At 49.5% G+C, this 23,762-nt stretch overlaps 2 protein-coding genes across 3 annotated transcripts in view; both read right to left on the bottom strand.

Moving 5' to 3' along the window:
• Positions 1-7,116, bottom strand: part of TSG101 (tumor susceptibility 101) — a 42,289-nt gene extending 35,173 nt beyond the window's left edge. Inside the window, exons 1-2 of the mRNA XM_088451787.1 lie at positions 6,971-7,116; positions 5,208-5,292 (exon numbers count right to left, since the gene is read on the bottom strand). Coding sequence (XP_088307913.1) covers positions 5,208-5,292; positions 6,971-7,012 — 127 coding nt within the window. The 5' untranslated portion in view covers positions 7,013-7,116. The remainder of the gene's footprint in view (positions 1-5,207; positions 5,293-6,970) is intronic.
• Positions 7,117-16,216: 9,100 nt separating this feature from the next.
• UEVLD (UEV and lactate/malate dehyrogenase domains) overlaps positions 16,217-23,762 on the bottom strand; it is a 42,641-nt gene continuing 35,095 nt past the window's right edge. For both annotated transcript variants that reach the window (XM_088451785.1, XM_088451786.1), the window contains 2 exons: positions 22,409-22,532; positions 16,217-19,631 (listed from right to left, as the gene is read on the bottom strand). In XM_088451785.1, coding sequence (XP_088307911.1) covers positions 19,464-19,631; positions 22,409-22,532 — 292 coding nt within the window. In that variant the 3' untranslated portion in view covers positions 16,217-19,463. The remainder of the gene's footprint in view (positions 19,632-22,408; positions 22,533-23,762) is intronic.

Genomic DNA, 23,762 nt, shown 5'->3' with positions numbered 1-23,762 from the left:
CGGTGACTCAGCCGCCAGAAGTATGGGACCCTTTACTTTATTCTGTCGCTTCAGTCCCTTATTAGTTGTGTGTATATTAATGGGGGGTTTTGCATGAGTTTCAGGCCAGGGAAGCAATTAACAGAAACATTGTAAACATCTAGTTTTAATTTGCAGGTCGCAATTAACAAGATAAAATAAAACATAAAATCCTACGCCTCTCCAGATCTAACTAAACATTAGACTTTCGCACTGTATAATTGGGGGAGGGGTGCTATCGCCCACATGCACACGACAAAAACAAGCACCAGAAAAGTCAGCAGCCTCATATGAAGGTGTACACTCACCAGTGAGAGATACTGATGTGTCCTCACACATTATCCAGCCTCACAATATACCATGCGGCGTTAGACGCCAGGTCCAGTGCCACTCTCTTTGTACCGAGCGTCTTTTTCAGTCTAAAAAGTGTCTAAATCACAATGTGACACGATTGATATGCACCAGGAGACTACGCTGATTAATGGGATACGCAACACTTGCAACCGAATCTGTAAATAAAGCCCAACGGAACTCGGCGGGGAAAAAAGCTGCTGCATTGTAGCACTCCGTATACAGACCATGACCTGGCGGCGCTGAGGGGGACTATTTGCCGCACCTTGAGCTGCACGGTATGAGGATACATCTGTATGACAGCTAGCTGCTCCACACCATCAGCGGGAGGCAGGGAAAGGAAGACTGGAATGAAGGACACATCTGTATGACAGCTAGCTGCTCCACACCATCAGCAGGGGGGGGCAGGGAAAGGAAGACTGGAATGAAGGACACATCTGTATGACAGCTAGCTGCTCCACACCATCAGCGGGGGGGGGCAGGGAAAGGAAGACTGGAATGAAGGACACATCTGTATGACAGCTAGCTGCTCCACACCATCAGCGGGGGGGGGCAGGGAAAGGAAGACTGGAATGAAGGACACATCTGTATGACAGCTAGCTGCTCCACACCATCAGCGGGGGGCAGGGAAAGGAAGACTGGAATGAAGGACACATCTGTATGACAGCTAGCTGCTCCACACCATCAGCGGGGGGGGGCAGGGAAAGGAAGACTGGAATGAAGGACACATCTGTATGACAGCTAGCTGCTCCACACCATCAGCAGGGGGGGGGGGGGCAGGGAAAGGAAGACTGGACTGAAGGACACATCTGTATGACAGCTAGCTGCTCCACACCATCAGCGGGGGGGGGCAGGGAAAGGAAGACTGGACTGAAGGACACATCTGTATGACAGCTAGCTGCTCCACACCATCAGCAGGGGGGGGCAGGGAAAGGAAGACTGGAATGAAGGACACATCTGTATGACAGCTAGCTGCTCCACACCATCAGCGGGAGGCAGGGAAAGGAAGACTGGAATGAAGGACACATCTGTATGACAGCTAGCTGCTCCACACCATCAGCGGGGGGCAGGGAAAGGAAGACTGGAATGAAGGACACATCTGTATGACAGCTAGCTGCTCCACACCATCAGCGGGGGGCAGGGAAAGGAAGACTGGAATGAAGGACACATCTGTATGACAGCTAGCTGCTCCACACCATCAGCGGGGGGCAGGGAAAGGAAGACTGGAACAAAGGACACATCTGTATGACAGCTAGCTGCTCCACACCATCAGCGGGGGGCAGGGAAAGGAAGACTGGAATGAAGGACACATCTGTATGACAGCTAGCTGCTCCACACCATCAGCGGGGGGGGGCAGGGAAAGGAAGACTGGAATGAAGGACACATCTGTATGACAGCTAGCTGCTCCACACCATCAGCAGGGGGGGGGGCAGGGAAAGGAAGACTGGAATGAAGGACACATCTGTATGACAGCTAGCTGCTCCACACCATCAGCAGGGGGGGGGGCAGGGAAAGGAAGACTGGAATGAAGGACACATCTGTATGACAGCTAGCTGCTCCACACCATCAGCAGGGGGCAGGGAAAGGAAGACTGGAATGAAGGACACATCTGTATGACAGCTAGCTGCCCCACACCATCAGCAGGGGGGGGGCAGGGAAAGGAAGACTGGACTGAAGGACACATCCGCTCGCCTCTATAAATACCCGGCAATCTGTACATTAAGCCAAGAAGTGCACATACTAAGCCCCAGAGTCTATTCTATGGGGCTAATTTAATTCAGTGCGCTATTGATAACGCCGGGAGGGAGTTCACGGAGCTACTAATTTCAGCAAGTTGTTACGGCGACTAAAGGATGAAATCCGACTAAGGTGCCGGCAGTGCGGCTGTTTTCCAGTTTAGCGCGGCGCTGACAGCCACGTGGCCGGCACTTTAGTCAGAGAACGCCAGTTCTCGCTACTAAACACACCGCTTAAGTCGCGAGAACCGGCATTCGCGGTGAATTGAATATGTCTGGGACCAAAATCCGGGCGCTATTCACATCTCAATGAATTGTATCGTCCTCTATGTGCTAGAAACATGGAAGAAGTGTAAACTCCATTAAACTACTGTATTTCCCAGGCTTTTTCACATAACCTATACATCTATTTCTATACATATTGTATGTGTGTATGTGACCACGGTATGGGGTATGGGGGGTGTGCAGACCACATAGTTACAGGTGCTAGCAGCGAGTGTCACTAGAGGTCGCTGTTGGTGAGCGCATTGTTGCGCAGCGTGACATGAGCGCTGAGTCACCGACTCCTGTGCAGTAATGGCCCCTCCGCTGGCAGCAGACAGTGATCGCTTTGTGCTTTACGGGAACCCACAGAACAGGTTTTCATAGGATACACTTCCCCCATCACGGGTCACTGTATGAATGCCAGGATTGTACACAGAAGCTTTTTATGTGGATAACATTTCCCACAAAAACAATGTTCTATTGTAACTATAATATATATATAATTGTATTTATGTTGCAGTTCCTATACATACAAACCCCTTACCTGTTCATTCACTGCAAGATGCACCCTACGCAATCTCACTATTTTATTATTAGTCCCAACAAGTATATTCCATCCTCCCAGATTATTTACAGGACCTTGCCCTGCTTTACATCCTTTTTGGACAGAAGTATTTACCCTTAGAAAAGAAGTTCTAGGTCTCAACCTGCCTCTAGACGCTTCTCTCGCCCTTTTGAACTGGTACCCCATCACTGTTCCCAAATCTGCCCGTTATGTCCTCAGTCACATTTTAATATCGGCTAGGGCTACTCTAGATCAATATTGGAGATCTCCATTTGCCAAAGTTATAACAAAAACGCATTTCCATCTTGAAATGGAAACGAGAGGAGCTGCTTATTCTACGGCTCTCTCTTCTCCCATTGTGAAGTGGTCTATATGGCACTTATATGTCACAGAAGGAAAGGGTGCACCCCCTGTTTCATTTACAGGTCGAGTCTCCCATATCCAAATATTCCGAAATACGGAATTATTTTGGCATGACTGAGATAATGAAACCTATGATTTTTGATGGTTCAATGTGCACAAACTTTGTCTGAGGCACAAATTATTAAAAATATTGTATAGAATAACCTTCAGGTTGTATGTATAAGGTGTATATGAATCATAACTGAATTTCATTTATGTACACAAACTTTGCTTGAACCACAAAATTATTGAAAATATTGTATAAAATGACCTGCAGGCTGTGTGTATATATCTATCTCGTTATCTATCTCTCTCTTATATAACACATGAATGCATTCTGTGTGTATATTTGGGCCCCATTCCCAAGATATCTCATTATGGTAAGCATATATACGGAATATTCCAATATCCAAAATACTCCTGGTCCCGAGCATTCTGGATATGGGAGACTCAATCTGTACTAATTTCTTATGTATTTATAGATGTACTATTTGTTTGATAGCTATAGACATCCTGTTATTCTACTCTTATTTGTTTTTTATCCTAACCCCTCTATGTTGTTCCCCTTTTCTTTTTTCTGTATCTTTATTTTATTTTTATTTTTTTCATATATTCAATACAAATTTATTGATGGAAAAAAAAAGCAAAACAATGTGACAGTGCCCTTGGGAAAGACATCATTCACAAACAAGGTATATTTCTGCCAGGAATGCTTCGGTTCTGGATTTCTGGATAAGAGGCTTTTCTGGAATTCGCAGCCCTGAGTATCCCCTCATCAATAATACAGTTTAGCAGTGAGCATGGTGAAAGCATTCAGCAATGGCGTCAGTACGCAGCACGCGATCACCGAGAAGCGACAATTTACTGTTTTTATCTTCCTGGTGTCTAGATCCCTCTAGATATAGCTCTCAGTATAAGAGATCCTGTACCTGTACTAATGTTCAGGGATGGACCTGATTCACGGATCGCAATATTGCGTATGCAAGCCGTTCAACTGCAATACTCCATTGCGATCATAATGCAAATTCAGCACAACATAAGGACGCCCATTTTACCTTACACACATCTGTAATGCTTAGCAGAATAGCGAAACCATCGGTACCATCGCAGCCTCAGAATAGCGAAACCATCGGTACCATCGCAGCCTCAGAATAGCAAAACCATCGGTACCATCGCAGCCTCACGCACACTTGCACAAGCTCTGACCTTACTCAGGAATTGCTAACAACCACGCAACGCTATGAGGCCTCAGGCTGCGTATGGCATCGCAGTGGTTAATTTAGGCACAGTGCATCCATTTTGTATCAATAGAAACAATTCTCCCAATGTAAACGTCAACAGCAATATATTACCCCTGTGCTGTGTCCGTCTCTGCTAAAGCTGTTCAGGTGCCTACACACTAGGCGATCTGCACACGATCCCACGATGTGTACGATTTCCCTTGACACTCCTCCCCGGCAGCTCTGAACACGATACCAGGATGTGTACGATGTGCGACCAGCGGGGACGCGCATCGCATCGTGATCGTGAGTGGGGACTCACGATTTGGGCATATTTTAAACGATCTGTCATTCCGATGCGTCGGAATCGGCCAGATCGGGTAAAATATCGCCAAGTGTGTAGGCACTTTTATTTGCATCTTATTCTAATGACTAACGCGGGGCCAAACTCCTACCAGGTTATCCACTGGACAATCAATGTGAAATACAAAAGGTTCCAACTTACAGGGGTCACATCTAGCGCAATGACCAAAGGGGTACCTTGCCTACTCTAGTGAACAGGTGCCCTTTAGTGCCCAGATGGCCATACAAGCAGTTACCTTCTCAGTATTCTCATCTCACATCAGAACAACGTACAGATCAGACACGTACCGTAGAAGTCGAGCATTGGCTTCAGGTCTCTGTACAGGGAGGTGACATTTACGATTTCCCGGACTGACAAGTCCCTGTATTTGTACTGAAAACAAAGATAATTTAAATGAAGAAATACGATATTACAGGGCAGCACCGAGTACTTAGAGAACCCTTAAAAATAAATAATTGAGAAAGGAAAATTTTTAAAATGACCCCCAACTGATATCAGATTTCAGGGTACAATATTCATAGATATGTATCTCAAAGTGTATTGACTCGCTTACCTACTGAAACCCTAACGCAGTGGTTCTCAAACTCGGTCCTCGGGACCCCACACAGTTCACTTTTTCCAGGTCACCCAGCAGGTGCACAGGTGTATTTATTACTCAGACACATTTTAAAAGATCCACAGGTGCAGCTAACTATTTCACTAGTAATTATGTGAGGAGACCTGCAAAACATGCACTGTTTGGGGTCCTGAGGACCAAGTTTGAGAACCTGTGCCCTAACACATGGAAAGGATCCTGGCCTTTGCGTAACAGTATACCCGCTCACAATACACGTACAGAACATATATTATATCTATACTGGCTGCACCATATTTGTCAGAGCGACATTTGAATCGTCCACAATGACATTGGTATTACAGGTAGTGCTGCCTTCCAGTGACTCAGTTGTAGGAGGACATCCCAGGTCATCGTCACATGACTGCATCAGGTCTTAAAGTGACAGTCAGACATCATTAATATAATGTAGACGATCACAAACAACAATGCTACAATATAAACCCCTCATCTGAATATCAATATACACCTCGTCTAAACTGCCACTCCCAAGATAACTGCCCACTTATTAACCACCCCCCAGACAAAGGGGGTGGGGAGAGGGGGTTCAGCGAGGACAGGCGGGGAGCGGGGGGCTCAGGCGGGGCAGGAGAGCAGCGGGAGCTCAGTGGGAGATGGGTAGGCTCAGTTGGTAACAGGTGGGGACGGGAAGCTCATGGGGTGACAGTATGGGAGGGTGGCCTCAGGGAGAGAGGGGGCCTCATGGGTGCCACAGGGGAGGAGAGGAGGGGCCTCATGGAGAGACATAAGGGGAGGTGTAGAAGGGTGACAGGCACAGATGGGAGTCAGTGAGTGACAGCCCGGGGCGGGGACAGAGGGGTGGCACAGGGGCTGGTTCGGGTCAGTGAGTGACAGCCTGGGGCAGAGGGGAGACACAGGGGCACATGGGATCAGTAGTGAGTGACGGGGCAGAGGGGTGACACAGGGGCAGGTAGGAGTCAGTAGTGTGTGACAGACTAGGGGGCGGGGGCAGAGGGGAGACAGAGGGGCAGGTGGGGTCATGGTGTGACAGCTCGGGGGCGGGGACAGACGATAAACAGAGGGGCAGGTGGGGTCAGTGAGTGACAGCCCGGGGGGCAGAGGGGAGACACAGGGGCAGGTGGGGTCAGTGAGTGACAGCCCGGGGGGCAGAGGGGAGACACAGGGGCAGGTGGGGTCAGTGAGTGACAGCCCGGGGGTGGGGGCACAGGAGCAGGTGGGGTCAGTGAGTGACGGGGCGGAATGGGGGCACAGGGGCAGGTGGTGTCAGTGAGTGACAGCCCGGGGCAGAGTGGTGGCACAGGGGCAGGTGGTATCAGTGAGTGATAGCCCGGGGGGCAGAGGGAAGACACAGGGGCAGGTGGGGTCAGTGAGTGACGGGGCGGGGGCGGAGTAGGGGCACAGGAGCAGGTGGGGTCGGTGAGTGACGGGGCGGGGGCAGACACGGACGGGCCTCACCTTGCTGAGCATCTTCTTGAGCTGGGCCTCTGACACCGCCATGGTGAGGAGTGTCAGTGCCGCTCTCCGCTCTCCCCGCTGCTGCCAGAACCAAACCCAGATTACCGGAAATCCAGCTGTCTGTACTGCAACTTCCGCTCCTGGCTCTGACGTCACTTCCCTGGATACTGGATTGCGTTGCCATGGCAACTGTGGGAAGTGCCGCAGCCGCCATATTTGAGAAGGGCAAGTCTGTGTGCTCTGTATCTCTGGTCATTCCCGCCATAGTACATGAAACAGTGTAAACTGGAGACTGTTACACAACACACATTATATTACAGAGCCCCATCACCTGATGGCCAGTATAACATGCAGCGCCCCATCAGCTGGTATACAGTACAGAGCCCCATCACCTGATGGCCAGTATAACATGCAGCGCCCCATCAGCTGGTATACAGTACAGAGCCCCATAACCTGGTGACCAGTATATCATGCAGCGCCCCATCAGCTGATTACTGGTATATAGTACAGAGCCCCACCACCTGATGGCCAGTATAACATGCAGTGCCCCATCAGCTGGTATACAGTACAGAGCCCCATAACCTGATGACCGGTATAACATGCAGCGCCCCATCAGCTGGTATACAGTACAGAGCCCCATCACCTGGTCACCAGTATAACATGCAGCACCCCATCATCTGGTATACAGTACAGAGCCCCATAACCTGGTGACCAGTATATCATGCAGCGCCCCATCAGCTGATTACTGGTATATAGTACAGAGCCCCACCACCTGTTGACCAGTATAACATGCAGCGCCCCATCATCTGGTATACAGTACAGAGGCCCATCACCTGATGGCCAGTATAACATGCAGCGCCCCATCAGCTGGTATACAGTACAGAGCCCCATCACCTGATGGCCAGTATAATATGCAGCGCCCCATCAGCTGGTATACAGTACAGAGCCCCATAACCTGATGGCCAATATAACATGCAGTGCCCCATCAGCTGGTATACAGTACAGAGCCCCATAACCTGATGACCGGTATAACATGCAGCGCCCCATCAGCTGGTATACAGTACAGAGCCCCATAACCTGATGACCGGTATAACATGCAGCGCCCCATCAGCTGGTATACAGTACAGAGCCCCATAACCTGGTGACCAGTATATCATGCAGCGCCCCATCAGCTGATTACTGGTATATAGTACAGAGCCCCACCACCTGTTGACCAGTATAACATGCAGCGCCCCATCATCTGGTATACAGTACAGAGCCCCATCACCTGATGGCCAGTATAACATGCAGCGCCCAATCATCTGGTATACAGTACAGAGCCCCATCACCTGATGGCCAGTATAACATGCAGCGCCCAATCATCTGGTATACAGTACAGAGCCCCATCACCTGATGGCCATTATAACATGCAGCGCCCCATCATCTGGTATACAGTACAGAGCCCTATAACCTGATGGCCAGTATATCATGCAGCGCCCCATCATCTGGTATACAGTACAGAGCCCCATAACCTGATGGCCAGTATATCATGCAGCACCCCATCATCTTGTATACAGTACAGAGCCCCAAAACCTGATGGCCAGTATAATATGCAGCACCCCATCATCTGGTATACAGTACAGAGCCCCATAACCTGATGGCCAATATATCATGCAGTGCCCCATCAACTGGTATACAGTACAGAGCCCCATCACCTGATGGCCAGTATAATATACAGCGCCCCATCATCTGATTACTGGTATACAATACAGAGCCCCATCACCTGATGGCCAGTATAACATGCAGCACCCCATCATCTGGTATACAGTACAGAGCCCCATCACCTGATGGCCAGTATAACATGCAGCGCCCCATCAGCTGGTATACAGTACAGAGCCCCATCACCTGATGGCCAGTATAACATGCAGCACCCCATCAGCTGGTATACAGTACAGAGCCCCATCACCTGATGGCCAGTATAACATGCAGCGCCCCATCAGCTGGTATACAGTACAGAGCCCCATAACCTGGTGACCAGTATATCATGCAGCGCCCCATCAGCTGATTACTGGTATATAGTACAGAGCCCCACCACCTGATGGCCAGTATAACATGCAGTGCCCCATCAGCTGGTATACAGTACAGAGCCCCATAACCTGATGACCGGTATAACATGCAGCGCCCCATCAGCTGGTATACAGTACAGAGCCCCATCACCTGGTCACCAGTATAACATGCAGCACCCCATCATCTGGTATACAGTACAGAGCCCCATAACCTGGTGACCAGTATATCATGCAGCGCCCCATCAGCTGATTACTGGTATATAGTACAGAGCCCCACCACCTGTTGACCAGTATAACATGCAGCGCCCCATCATCTGGTATACAGTACAGAGGCCCATCACCTGATGGCCAGTATAACATGCAGCGCCCCATCAGCTGGTATACAGTACAGAGCCCCATCACCTGATGGCCAGTATAATATGCAGCGCCCCATCAGCTGGTATACAGTACAGAGCCCCATAACCTGATGGCCAATATAACATGCAGTGCCCCATCATCTGGTATACAGTACAGAGCCCCATAACCTGGTGACCAGTATATCATGCAGCGCCCCATCAGCTGATTACTGGTATATAGTACAGAGCCCCACCACCTGTTGACCAGTATAACATGCAGCGCCCCATCATCTGGTATACAGTACAGAGGCCCATCACCTGATGGCCAGTATAACATGCAGCGCCCCATCAGCTGGTATACAGTACAGAGCCCCATCACCTGATGGCCAGTATAATATGCAGCGCCCCATCAGCTGGTATACAGTACAGAGCCCCATAACCTGATGGCCAATATAACATGCAGTGCCCCATCAGCTGGTATACAGTACAGAGCCCCATAACCTGATGACCGGTATAACATGCAGCGCCCCATCAGCTGGTATACAGTACAGAGCCCCATAACCTGATGACCGGTATAACATGCAGCGCCCCATCAGCTGGTATACAGTACAGAGCCCCATAACCTGGTGACCAGTATATCATGCAGCGCCCCATCAGCTGATTACTGGTATATAGTACAGAGCCCCACCACCTGTTGACCAGTATAACATGCAGCGCCCCATCATCTGGTATACAGTACAGAGCCCCATCACCTGATGGCCAGTATAACATGCAGCGCCCAATCATCTGGTATACAGTACAGAGCCCCATCACCTGATGGCCAGTATAACATGCAGCGCCCAATCATCTGGTATACAGTACAGAGCCCCATCACCTGATGGCCATTATAACATGCAGCGCCCCATCATCTGGTATACAGTACAGAGCCCTATAACCTGATGGCCAGTATATCATGCAGCGCCCCATCATCTGGTATACAGTACAGAGCCCCATAACCTGATGGCCAGTATATCATGCAGCACCCCATCATCTTGTATACAGTACAGAGCCCCATAACCTGATGGCCAGTATAATATGCAGCACCCCATCATCTGGTATACAGTACAGAGCCCCATAACCTGATGGCCAATATATCATGCAGTGCCCCATCAACTGGTATACAGTACAGAGCCCCATCACCTGATGGCCAGTATAATATACAGCGCCCCATCATCTGATTACTGGTATACAATACAGAGCCCCATCACCTGATGGCCAGTATAACATGCAGCACCCCATCATCTGGTATACAGTACAGAGCCCCATCACCTGATGGCCAGTATAACATGCAGCGCCCCATCAGCTGGTATACAGTACAGAGCCCCATCACCTGATGGCCAGTATAACATGCAGCACCCCATCAGCTGGTATACAGTACAGAGCCCCATCACCTGATGGCCAGTATAACATGCAGCGCCCCATCAGCTGGTATACAGTACAGAGCCCCATAACCTGGTGACCAGTATATCATGCAGCGCCCCATCAGCTGATTACTGGTATATAGTACAGAGCCCCACCACCTGATGGCCAGTATAACATGCAGTGCCCCATCAGCTGGTATACAGTACAGAGCCCCATAACCTGATGACCGGTATAACATGCAGCGCCCCATCAGCTGGTATACAGTACAGAGCCCCATCACCTGGTCACCAGTATAACATGCAGCACCCCATCATCTGGTATACAGTACAGAGCCCCATAACCTGGTGACCAGTATATCATGCAGCGCCCCATCAGCTGATTACTGGTATATAGTACAGAGCCCCACCACCTGTTGACCAGTATAACATGCAGCGCCCCATCATCTGGTATACAGTACAGAGGCCCATCACCTGATGGCCAGTATAACATGCAGCGCCCCATCAGCTGGTATACAGTACAGAGCCCCATCACCTGATGGCCAGTATAATATGCAGCGCCCCATCAGCTGGTATACAGTACAGAGCCCCATAACCTGATGGCCAATATAACATGCAGTGCCCCATCAGCTGGTATACAGTACAGAGCCCCATAACCTGATGACCGGTATAACATGCAGCGCCCCATCAGCTGGTATACAGTACAGAGCCCCATAACCTGATGACCGGTATAACATGCAGCGCCCCATCAGCTGGTATACAGTACAGAGCCCCATAACCTGGTGACCAGTATATCATGCAGCGCCCCATCAGCTGATTACTGGTATATAGTACAGAGCCCCACCACCTGTTGACCAGTATAACATGCAGCGCCCCATCATCTGGTATACAGTACAGAGCCCCATCACCTGATGGCCAGTATAACATGCAGCGCCCAATCATCTGGTATACAGTACAGAGCCCCATCACCTGATGGCCAGTATAACATGCAGCGCCCAATCATCTGGTATACAGTACAGAGCCCCATCACCTGATGGCCATTATAACATGCAGCGCCCCATCATCTGGTATACAGTACAGAGCCCTATAACCTGATGGCCAGTATATCATGCAGCGCCCCATCATCTGGTATACAGTACAGAGCCCCATAACCTGATGGCCAGTATATCATGCAGCACCCCATCATCTTGTATACAGTACAGAGCCCCATAACCTGATGGCCAGTATAATATGCAGCACCCCATCATCTGGTATACAGTACAGAGCCCCATAACCTGATGGCCAATATATCATGCAGTGCCCCATCAACTGGTATACAGTACAGAGCCCCATCACCTGATGGCCAGTATAATATACAGCGCCCCATCATCTGATTACTGGTATACAATACAGAGCCCCATCACCTGATGGCCAGTATAACATGCAGCACCCCATCATCTGCTATACAGTACAGAGCCCCATAACCTTATGGCCAGTATAACATGCAGCACCCCATCATCTGCTATACAGTACAGAGCCCCATAACCTGATGGCCAATATATCATGCAGCACCCCATCATGTGGTATACAGTAGAGCCCCATAACCTGATGGCCAGTATATCATGCATACCTCCCAACTGTCCCTCATTCAACGGGGTGGTGAAGCAGACGCAGGCGTGTCCACAGAGGCTTCGTCCAAATGACGTACAGGAGGCCATGATGGTCAGGCAGTGACACTGCACCTGCCAAAGGACTGGTGCAAGTTTAAATGGTACGACTGGTGGCACATCTGAAGACGTTCAGAGAGGGATACGCACTGTCGCAAGACGTAGCAAGTGGCTGTCCCCGTATGAAGAAAACAGTCCGTGGCCTTAGCATAAGACGCAGCTGCGTCTGACTCCGGCCCACTGACTCAGCATTTTCTTCCCCCACTAGGTCTACACCGTCTTCATACACCTGCCGTACATATTTCACATACGTTTTGTGCGAAACAATAATGTAAAGGAATAAAATAAGAGAACACGATCTACTTAACGTCCCCATATAACAAATAGCACAGACCCTTTCCATAATAGGATCGGTTTCCCTTTAATATGTGACACAGCAGGGAACGAGGGGAACGGCTGCAGCTGTGAGTATCACTATGGGCGATAAGAAGGAACACGGGATACGAGTCACGGTTATTGGGGTAAATAAGCTTGGAAAGAGGACGTTGTACTGTTACTGAGCCAACTACAAGGAAATGCAATAAGATTCCTATTACTCTCTGCGATGACCACACATGAACGTAACACAATGATCTGCAGATATCTGTAGCTGTATCAGGCCAGACAATGGCACAACAGAGGGCCTGATGCTGAGCGCTCGCAAGCGGGTCGATGTTGGCCAAGTGCGCATGCGCACGAGAGAGCAGGCTCCGTTGTGCGCATGCGCGAGACCCGCACAGCGACGGGCAAGCCGTCGCTATGGGTCTCGCTACAAAGAGGGCGTGCTGTCGATGTTGAGTGACAGCACGCCCCCTTTGGTGGGCGTGCCGGGGGCGTTGCTGCCCAGATGGAGGCGTTCCCATGGGAACGCCTACCGTCTGGGGCCGGCCCCACTGACATCACAAGTGATGTCAGTGGGTGTGCTTTTGGCTCTGATAGAGCCAAAAGCACTCCAGGGCTTGCGGCAGCGAGACCCTACCACAGGGTCTCTTCGCAAGCCCGATGGTCGCGATGGTCTTGACCATCGCGACCAACATTTTGGCCGCTCGCTATAGCTGTGGGTGGTCACCCAGGGGGCCGCTCTAAAAAACCAGAGGGCCGGCCCTAATTCAGAGCGAGCGCTCTGTCAGAGCGTCCGGCTCTGAATCAGGGCCAGGCTGCACTATCCCTTCCTATACCCCGGGGCCATTCCAATACACAATAGGGCCTGATCGAGAGGTAGAAGAGACACAGAAACGCAAGCAGCAGCGTCTATTTGCGGTCGCCCTACTGCGAGTTTATGTAAATGGGGCAACAAACGTCTTCCCTTGTGTACATCCATGTTACTGAATGTACAAAGACTGAGGCGCCCACTGTCAGTGTCTGTACATCCTGTAATACCGATTGCTGCATGCTTAGACGCCATCGGCCGAACCATCGAAGCTTGTACCTGCCACATACTTGCCTACTCTCCCAAAACAGCAGGAAGGTTCCCGAAGAGAGGACAGCACTCCCGGCCGCCTGGAAAAGTGGGAAAGTCTCCTGGCCGCCTGCCTACTGCCCACACCCCCTCCACAGCCGTATTCTTTTGGGCGATCGTGGGGCAGGGCCATGGTGAATCATGTCATCGTGGCCCCACCTCCTGCTTCCCTTGCCGGTAATGTTAGCATTGTGTAATGGGGCCACGATGACGCGGTCTATCCCCTAACTCTGCCCCCAGTGCCACATCACATCCCCTCCTATGCCGCGCCAAACCCCCCATTGCACCGACTTGGCTGCCAACTATGCACCTGGCCTATGGTCTGCGGCTATGTATGCAACCACTCTGGCACGCCCTCGACGCTCCCATAACACGCCCACTAAATGGACTATTTTATCCACCTCCCAGTCACCCCCCCCCATCACTTTCCCACAACATTTCGGATGCCATGTGTATTGATGGCAGCATCACCTTTGTGCGAGTGCTCTGGGTAACACATGCGCTGTACAAGTTTATAGGGACCATCTGCTTATGCCCAATTGAAAATAAATAGCTCCATTACACAACCATCAGCATCGCGTACGGCCATGACTGAGGCCCCACAACCATCATCATCGCGTGCGGCCATGACTGAGGCCCCACAATCTTCAGCATCGCGTGCGGCCATGACTGAGGCCCCACAACCATCGCCAGCAGCCATGACTGAGGCCCCACAACCATCAGCATCGCGTGCGGCCATAACTGAGGCCCCACCACCATCAGCATCGTGTACGGCCATGACTGAGGCCCCACAACACTCAGCATCGTGCGCGGCCATGACTGAGGCCCCACAACCATCGCCAGCAGCCATGACTGAGGCCCCACGACCATCGCCAGCAGCCATGACTGAGGCCCCACAACCATCAGCATCGCGTGCGGCCATAATTGAGGCCCCACAACCATCAGCATCGCGTACAGCCATGACTGAGGCCCCACAACCATCGCCAGCAGCCATGACTGAGGCCCCACAATCTTCAGCATCGCGTACGGCCATGACTGAGGCACCACAACACTCAGCATCGCGTGCGGCCATGACTGAGGCCCCACAACCATTGCCAGCAGCCATGACTGAGGCCCCACAACCATCGCCAGCAGCCATGACTGAGGCCCCACAACCATCGCCAGCAGCCATGACTGAGGCCCCACAACCATCAGCATCGCGTGCGGCCATAACTGAGGCCCCACAACCATCAGCATCGTGTGCGGCCATGACTGAGGCCCCACAACCATCGGCATCGCGTGCGGCCATGACTGAGGCCCCACAACCATCAGCATCGCGTGCGGCCATGACTGAGGCCCCACAACCATCAGCATCGCGTGCGGCCATGACTGAGGCCCCACAACCATCAGCATCGCGTGCGGCCATGACTGAGGCCCCACAACCATCAGCATCGCGTGCAGCCATGACTGAGGCCCCACAACCATCGCCAGCAGCCATGACTGAGGCCCCACAACCATCACCAGCAGCCATGACTGAGGCCCCACAACCATCGGCATCGTTTGCGGCCATAACTGAGGCCCCACAACCATCGGCATCGCGTGCGGCCATGACTGAGGCCCCACAACCATCAGCGTCGCGTGCGGCCATGACTGAGGCCCCACAACCATCGCCAGCAGCCATGACTGAGGCCCCTCAACCATCGCCAGCAGCCATGACTGAGGCCCCTCAACCATCAGCGTCGCGTGCGGCCATGACTGAGGCCCCACAAGCATCGCCAGCAGCCATGACTGACGCCCCACAACCAGCGGCATCACGTGCGGCCATAACTGAGGCCCCACAACCATCGGCATCGCGTGCGGCCATGACCGAGGCCCCACAACCAGCGGCATCGCGTGCGGCCATAACTGAGGCCCCACAACCATCGGCATCGCGTGCGGAAATGACTGAGGCCCCACAACCATCGGCATCGCGTGCGGCCATGACTGAGGAACCACAACCATCGGCATCGCGTGCGGCCATGACTGAGGCCCCACAACCATCGGCATCGCGTGCGGAAATGACTGAGGCCCCACCACCAGCGGCATTACGTGCAGCCATGAGTGAGGCCCCACCACCAGCGGCATCACGTGCAGCCATGACCGAGGCCCAACCACCATCAGCATTGCGTGCAGCCATGACTGAGGCCCAACCACCACCGGCATCGCGTGCAGCCATGACTGAGGCCCCACAACCAGCGGCATTGCGTGCGGCCATGACTGAGGAACCAGAACCAGCGGGATCGCCTGCGGCCATGACTGAGGCCCATACTTGTGATAAATAAGACACAGACAGGGATGGCGGTAGACACTCTTCTTTATTCCACAATGCCTTACCAGAACCCCGGCCATTTTCTATGTAACCAGGAGCTCCATTGTGCTGTTGTAACAAGTAGAATTAAGTGGTTGATTTCTCTTGTACAAATACTAATAATCACCGTACAGTACATTATATACATCATTGTTCTAATCAAAGGCCCAAACTGCGATTACAAGGACGCCAAACCATTTTATTCAGCGACCAGAGATTATGTATTATTATAACGTCACAAGGCTGAAAGATTATAAAATAATGTAGAAAATTACATTCTTGCTGCATTAAATAGTAGAAAGTAGAGTAAAAAAGGATCAATAGAATAGACATGTAATATTTGGAGTTGTTAATGTTGTAATAGTGCAGTAACAATGCTCCATCATACTCCTACATATAACGCAGCTCTATGCACAGGCAATAAGGCAATATCCAAACAGTTACATCTAAACACACAGACGTATGTTTGGGGCATCTCTGTAACTGACAAATAACGCAGGAAAATTATCTTTTCCTCTAACACACTCCAGGCAATTCATTTATTATTATTTATTTGTAAGGCGCCACAAGCGTTCTGTAGCGCTGCACAGCGGGATGATAAATACATCAAATTGCAGCAATGTATTACTTTATACCTTGTACTGCTCTAGGTACAGACTCTGCTGGTGTTCGGGGCCTCTCAACGTCACTGGGCTCATGAAATCTCAGTATTAATCTGCTCACAGTTTCCCATTATATTTCCCTTTTACTGGCTCCTGTAATGTGTCTGTTACTTTACTGCTGGTCCTATATTATACAATATCATAGGCGACATTGGGCGGGTAGCTCTATATTACAGCGCGCGGCCTGACAGCAACGCCCAATAGCAATCCGGTAATAACTGATTCTATCATTGTTGGGCATGATGGTAACTGTCAGTATGTATGTGTGTAACACAAGATTATTTATATTCTGGTTGTAGTACTATAGGGTCAGTAAAGTATGGCCCCCTACACTTAAGCTAAATTTTTCTTCAATGATGCATTTAACACAAATGATAGAATTAATTTCACCTAATGTATTGCTATCAGCACATACGTCCCTATTATTCATTAATAAACTGTGACAATTTGTAAATCCCAAGTTCGCAGCCGTGATTCTGTATTTTGAGAGATTTTCCATGATTTGAGAGGTAAAATCAGTCACTTGTAGAATAGATAACTTGCATTTCACTACTCATTTACTGTAATTCCCTCAGGAACACCTGCTCCCACCCCAACTAGCAGAATTAAGGAGTTTTCATTCACTGAATTAGATATAAACTGTGCTGTGTATCAGTGCGGAGAGACAAGGGCCGTATTCAATTCAGTGCGATGATGAATAGCCGCGGCAGGGAGCTCCCGAAGCTATTCAATTCACTGCGCTATTTGGGCGACTAAAGGATTTCTTCTTGCACCTCCTTGGGGATGCGAGGAGAAAGCCGACAAAAGTGCCGGGCGCACAGCTGTTTGCCGCCTTAGCACGGCGCTAACAGCCGTGCGCCCGGAACTTTAGTCAAGAGAATGCTGGTTACTGCGCCTTAACACCCAAGTTAACTCGCGAGACTCGGCATTCTCTGACCAATTCCCGACCAGGCAAACAGTGCGTTGTATTGAATAGCTGTGAGAGAGCGCCCTCCTGTGGCTATTCATCATCACACTGAATTGAATTCGGACCAAAGAGAGCTGGATGCGATGTGAGTATTTAGGACACTGAGGGGTATAGTTTTTTTTAAAACTAGAAATGTTGTCCACAGCAACCAATCAGATTCTACTTAACATTTCTCTAGCATCTTATAGAAGATAATAGGTAGAATCTGATTGGTTGCTATGGGCAACATCAACACTTCTAAAAACTCTCACTTTAGTAATATACCCCTATAGGGGAAGGAGATAATATTCTGGGAGTATTTCTATAGGTGATGTTCTTCATTCATGTATAACTCCATTCTGTGAGAACTCAAAGGATACCTCCTTCTCACCCGCTCTGTATTATGTTTGGATAAAACAGTAAATGTACATGGTTTATAAAAATAAGTCTTACTTTCGTCTCCTTGTGAAACCACAATATAATATTTTAGTGTATATGTAGAAAAGCCATTGCAGAGTACCAGCGTCCTGTACACAGTGGAAGCGGCCATTTTGTGGGCTGCGCCAACGTTTCTCTAGAATGCAGCCTTAATAAGTCAGGGACTACCAGTGCCTCAGCAGGGCCGAAACTAGGATATCTGTCACCCGGTGCAAGGCAGCAATTTTGCGCCCCCCTCCCTTCCTGTACCTGGAGTTTGTCCTTGCTCCTCCATAATGCAGTGCACTACTCAGACGTCCCTGATATAGTGACTTACATTATTCCACACACCATAAAGCCCATTACATATTATGCCACACACTAATGCCTATTACCAAAGTGTTACTTACATATTTTCCCGACACCATTTTTCTACCCCACAGTAAGGCTTCTAATTACTTTAAAATTACCTGCTCGTTGTCAGGGGTTACATGCTCGTTGCCAGGGGGTTTCATGCTCGTTGCCAGGGGGTTTCATGCTCGTTGCCAGGGGGTTTCATGCTCGTTGCCAGGGGGGTTTATGCTCGTTGCCAGGGGATTTCATGGGAGAAGATGCAGCTTTCAGTGTCTTCTCCCATGAGCGCTGTGTGCATTGCGCTGGCCTAACAGACATTAGAGGTCCAGTAGGACCTCTAGCATCTGTCTCCTCCTAGGAGGCAGCCATTTTTGGATGGCCGTTTTCAGCAGAGTCCATGCAAACGGCTAGTCCGCATGGAATCTGCTGAAAACGGCCATCCAAAATTGGCAAGCGCCAAGGAGGAGACAGACACTATAGGGCCAGTAAGGACTTCTAGCATTTGTCTCCTCTTTGGAGGCGGCCATTTTTGGATGGCCGTTTTCTGAATCTGCAGCCCCCAAGCCACCTCGAGTCAGCTTTTTTCACCCCCTGCAATCCGTCACCCGGTGCACATGCACCTCTAGCCCCCCCCCTAGTTGCGGCCCTGGCCTCAGCGATGTCCCCGCTTTCCAGTGAAGTCATAAGACTGCATTCTCATGAGCACTGCCTCAGCCACACAAAATGGCCGATTCCGCCTTGTGCAGGCGACCATCGCTCTCTAGAAGAAGTCAAAGGGTGAAGGAGGAACCGAGCGACGCTCTGCCCTGCAGAGCTCATCGACCTACATGGTCACTGCACAGTGACAGAGTCCTTGTTCTGGGTATTTTACAGTTTCAGCTGCTGCTGCAGACTGTGCATAGAGAATGCACTTTTCTGGAGCGCGTTGGATACACAATCGTCCAGTTGTAGGATTTCGGGGTTCCCAAACACCCCACTGCTTCCTAGTAGACACGGCATGCTTAAAAAGACTTCATCCTGTATGTTGAAGAAACCCTAGGGTCCAAGAGAGAGAGACACAATCAGATGGAGCAGGATAAAGCCTCACACAGCTTTGCTTCTATGCATAACGTCTTTGTGTGTGCGAACATTTCATAGGAACCATGTGGCAGTGGGAGCGGAAGGTTTATCCTGACAAATGGATCTTCTGGGTCCAAAGTCTAAATGTAAAAGGACTGCTAAAGATGCAGGGGAGTTCTGTACCTTAAAGGCCAGACGCAGCTCAGGCAGGCGACACCGGGCCACTTCATAGGCAGTTACTTTTTAAAGGTGCATACACACACAACGATTTTTTTGAACGATTATCGATATCATTCAATCGCTGAAAAATCGTTCACTTTCTGAGTTAAAACGATGAACGATTATCGTTCATGCGCGGTCACGTTTGTAGTTCAGTCAGACTGACCAACTCAACGATTTTCAGTAAGGGAATATGCAAAAATCGTTTGTAGTTCAAAAAAATCGTTCATTACATTAAGGGGCCTATCCATTAGCAGATAAATTGAACGACTGAACGATATAGCGTTCAGTCGTTCAATTTATCTGCTAATGGATAGGCCCTGAACGATGACAGATGCGCACTCCCGCGGCCGATAACTTGTGTCTTTCGTCTCTCCAACATGTTGGTCAATTATAGCTTATCGCTGACAGATATATCTGGCAGTTTATAAGCGGTAAACGACGAACGATATTTTGAATGAAAATTCATAGAAACATAAAAAAAATCCACTCCCTGAATGAGGTCATGCAATATCGTTCGTCGTTTGCAAAAATCTGTCATGTACATAACAGATATCGGTCACCGCAGCCACCGGAATTTTCAAGGGATAATCTTTTGTCTTTCATCGTTAGAGAAAGATCTGCTAATGGATAGGCCCCTTATGTAAATGAACCATTTTAGTAAACAATTTTCGTTCATTTTTCCCTTGAAAAAATGAACGAAAATCGTTTACTAAAATTGTTCATTTACTAAATCGATCGTTGTGTGTGTATGCAGCTCTTGCATAGCAGATTTTATAGTGTCTTTTTTTTGGCAGATATTAATATGAATTTAATAAAGTATATTTTATGTATTGTTATATTCAAGGAAAAAGGAACAAACTTAAGGGACAAACAACATCCACTTTTTCTTTTAAATTCGGCCAGCGAGTAGGACGACACCAAATAGTTTTTTTTAGATATCTTGTTTAACCAAGTGGATCCTACAATTAAGAGCAATGGGCTTCAGTAGGTCTCCCCCACTGACACAACTTATAGTTTCAATACTTTAATTAAATCATAGGATTTGGTTTTCATGTACAGTCCCTGAAGCCAACGGTCCCACACCAGATAAGTAATATACAAACCCAACTCCAAACTCTACCCCAATACCATACTGCCCAAAAGGGGTTATTTGCAATTTGGGACTTAGGGCCTGATTCAGACCCGCTCGCGAGCGCTGAGCGCTCGCAGGCGGGTCGACGGTGGCCCAGTGCGCATGTGCACAACGGAGTCGGCTCCGTCGTGCACATGCGTGAGACCCGGTTAGCGACGGGCAAACCGTCGCTCCGGGTCTCGTACCAAAGGGGGCGTGCTGTTGATGTTGAGTGACAGCACGCCCCCTTAGGTGGGCGGGCCGGCGGCGTGGCTGCTCAGATGGAGGCGTTCCCATGGGAACGCCTACCATCTGGGGCCAGCCACACTGACATCACAAGTGATGTCAGTGGGAGTGCTTTCGGCTCTGTTAGAGCCGAAAGCACTCTTGGGCTTGCGGTAACGAGACCCTACCACAAGGGTCTCGTCGCAAGCCCGATGGTCGCGATGGTCTTGACCATCATCATGGCCGCTCGATATAGCTGTGGGTGGTCACCCACAGCTATACGAGCGGCCAGGAGGCCGTTCTGAAAAACCAGAGGGCCGGCCCTGATTCAGAGCGAGCGCTCTGTCAGAGCGTCCGGCTCTGAATCAGGCCCAGAGCGTGCAGTGCCGCAGGAAGGTGACTTGTTGCAATGTCGCATAAGGGGCTCAGAAGTCATTATTTCACCTTTCTGTAACTATAAAGGAAACAGGAAACAAACATTGCTCTGCATCAATAAACTAAGAAAGTCAGGTGTAGATGTATGGCCGGCTCCGGGGGTTATCTGACGGGACACGCTTCACCGCCGGATTGCGGTAAAGCGTGTCCAGCTACCGGCCGCATGTACTAGCTGTATGTTTGCGGCTGTAGTGACAGGCGCTTTCATCCATTCTGCGCATGCACCGTTCATTTTCTCCCAGTGGCACCCGGGACTTTGTTTAAAAAAATAAATAAAAAGTTAGTATGCACAATCCCCGGCTGTCGGAAGAGACCGCTAGGGACAGTGCTGTGTGGTGCGGAAATGACAGCAGCTGTCGGGAGTGGTCAGTGTTACTATCTTGGGATAGCGCCCGTCATTCTGCATTACTTCATGCAGGAAAGCCGTAACTGCAGCACTTAATGTGCGAGTTACCGTTTTCCTCCCTATAGCCCCTTCATAAATCTCCCCCACCATTTCCTAATAGAGGAGCTGGATTCCTGTGAGGATACGCTTTCTGCGCAGAATCCCCGCAGCAGGCGATATACAGGGGGAATTACTGTCTCTCGGCTCACAGGAGAACCGGCAATCTCAATCCAGCACTTCTGATTGGAGAGAGGAAATTATATCATTAATAATACTGCATAATGATAGGATTGCATATTGCTGGGGGAATGTATAGCACACAAGAGATCAGTCTGCCGGTGAGGATCCAGGGGCCCTGACACACGTTACCGTTACCTTGGCAAAGGAAGAGACAGAATGAATCTTTTTCTTGTTTTGCACAATGGTGTCCGTGAGGTCAGCGACAGACAGGCCGATAGACCATGACCTCTGACCTTTACCTTTCATCACCTCCATGGCTCTGGAAATGTAAAAAAAATAATTATATATATAATTTATTTATATATTTTCCTTAATTTTCTATATTTTAAAGGAGGTATACAATGGAACTAACATGTAAGGGTAAATGTATTAAACCTGCGAATTACAGGCAGCTACGAGAGTTCTGTCATTTATCCTGTGAGTTCGGTTATTTGGTATCAAAGTGTCCATAATATAAAAGGTAAAAGTAATCTGACTTTGCCTTGTAAATGATTGCTTTCTTTAATTCTAGAGGCTACGGGCAAAATTTACTAAGCGGTGGTTTGACGGCGGTTTCTACTCTATTCTAAACCCCGGGGGTTTGGTGGCAGTTTTGCAGCGGTTTCTAAATGGCAGGCTTGTTCTATTCTGTACTAAAATGTGTTTTGACGGCAATTTTGCAGCGGTTTTGGCCTTAGTAAATCTGCAGATAGCAAAACTGCCGCCATACCACAGTCAAAACACATTTTAGAATAGAATAGAACAGGGCTGTCATTCAAAACCACTTCAAAACCGCCACCAAACCACCGGTGTTTAGAATAGAAACCGCCACCAAACCGCCAGGGTTTAGAATAGAATAGAAACTGCTGTCAAACCACCGCTTAGTAAATTTTGCCGTCTCCAAAATCTAGCAGCTGCCTGCAATTCGCAGTAAATTATTATTAACCTTTATTTAAATGACGCCAGAAGGGGTCCGCAGCACCTTAAAAAGTACATAAACAGAGACAGCAAGAACAAGAAGTGACTTATAGTACATACCATTGCAGGACATGGACAAGGTATATAAGCCGCTTATTACGTATGATGGAGTGTGTTTATGTGATTTGTAAGCCACCTATAGATTCCCTTCATCATTACCTCTTCATACCTAATAAATTAAAGACGCTACACGCCATAGCTGGCAGGAAATTGTATCGATCACGTCCATAAAGTTGGTGGCCTCGGCAAAGCAACTGCAAACTGTACTACTCAAATATGGTCAACTGAGTGGATAATCCTACCCACGGATTGGGAGCTTCCGATCCCACTGATCGCGAAGTCAGCAAACCTCCCTCACTACGCAGTGTAAAGTCCATATCTAGACTTATGCACCGCCATCGTTCATTATGGGAGGAGCCTTCACGATTGGCATCCCTACTGTCTAATCCCGGCAAGGGTCTAATGACAGGGGTCGAGATTCCGACGCCTGTCATTTTAACTACGCCGGGAGCCCGACATCCCGATCGAAGGT

This window comes from Taudactylus pleione, unplaced genomic scaffold (genome assembly GCF_031769625.1).
Source record: "Taudactylus pleione unplaced genomic scaffold, aTauple2 ptg000027l, whole genome shotgun sequence".
Classification (NCBI taxonomy): domain Eukaryota; kingdom Metazoa; phylum Chordata; class Amphibia; order Anura; family Myobatrachidae; genus Taudactylus; species Taudactylus pleione.
Note: the sequence above shows the minus strand (reverse complement) of the source record. Positions and strands in the feature narration are given on the sequence as shown.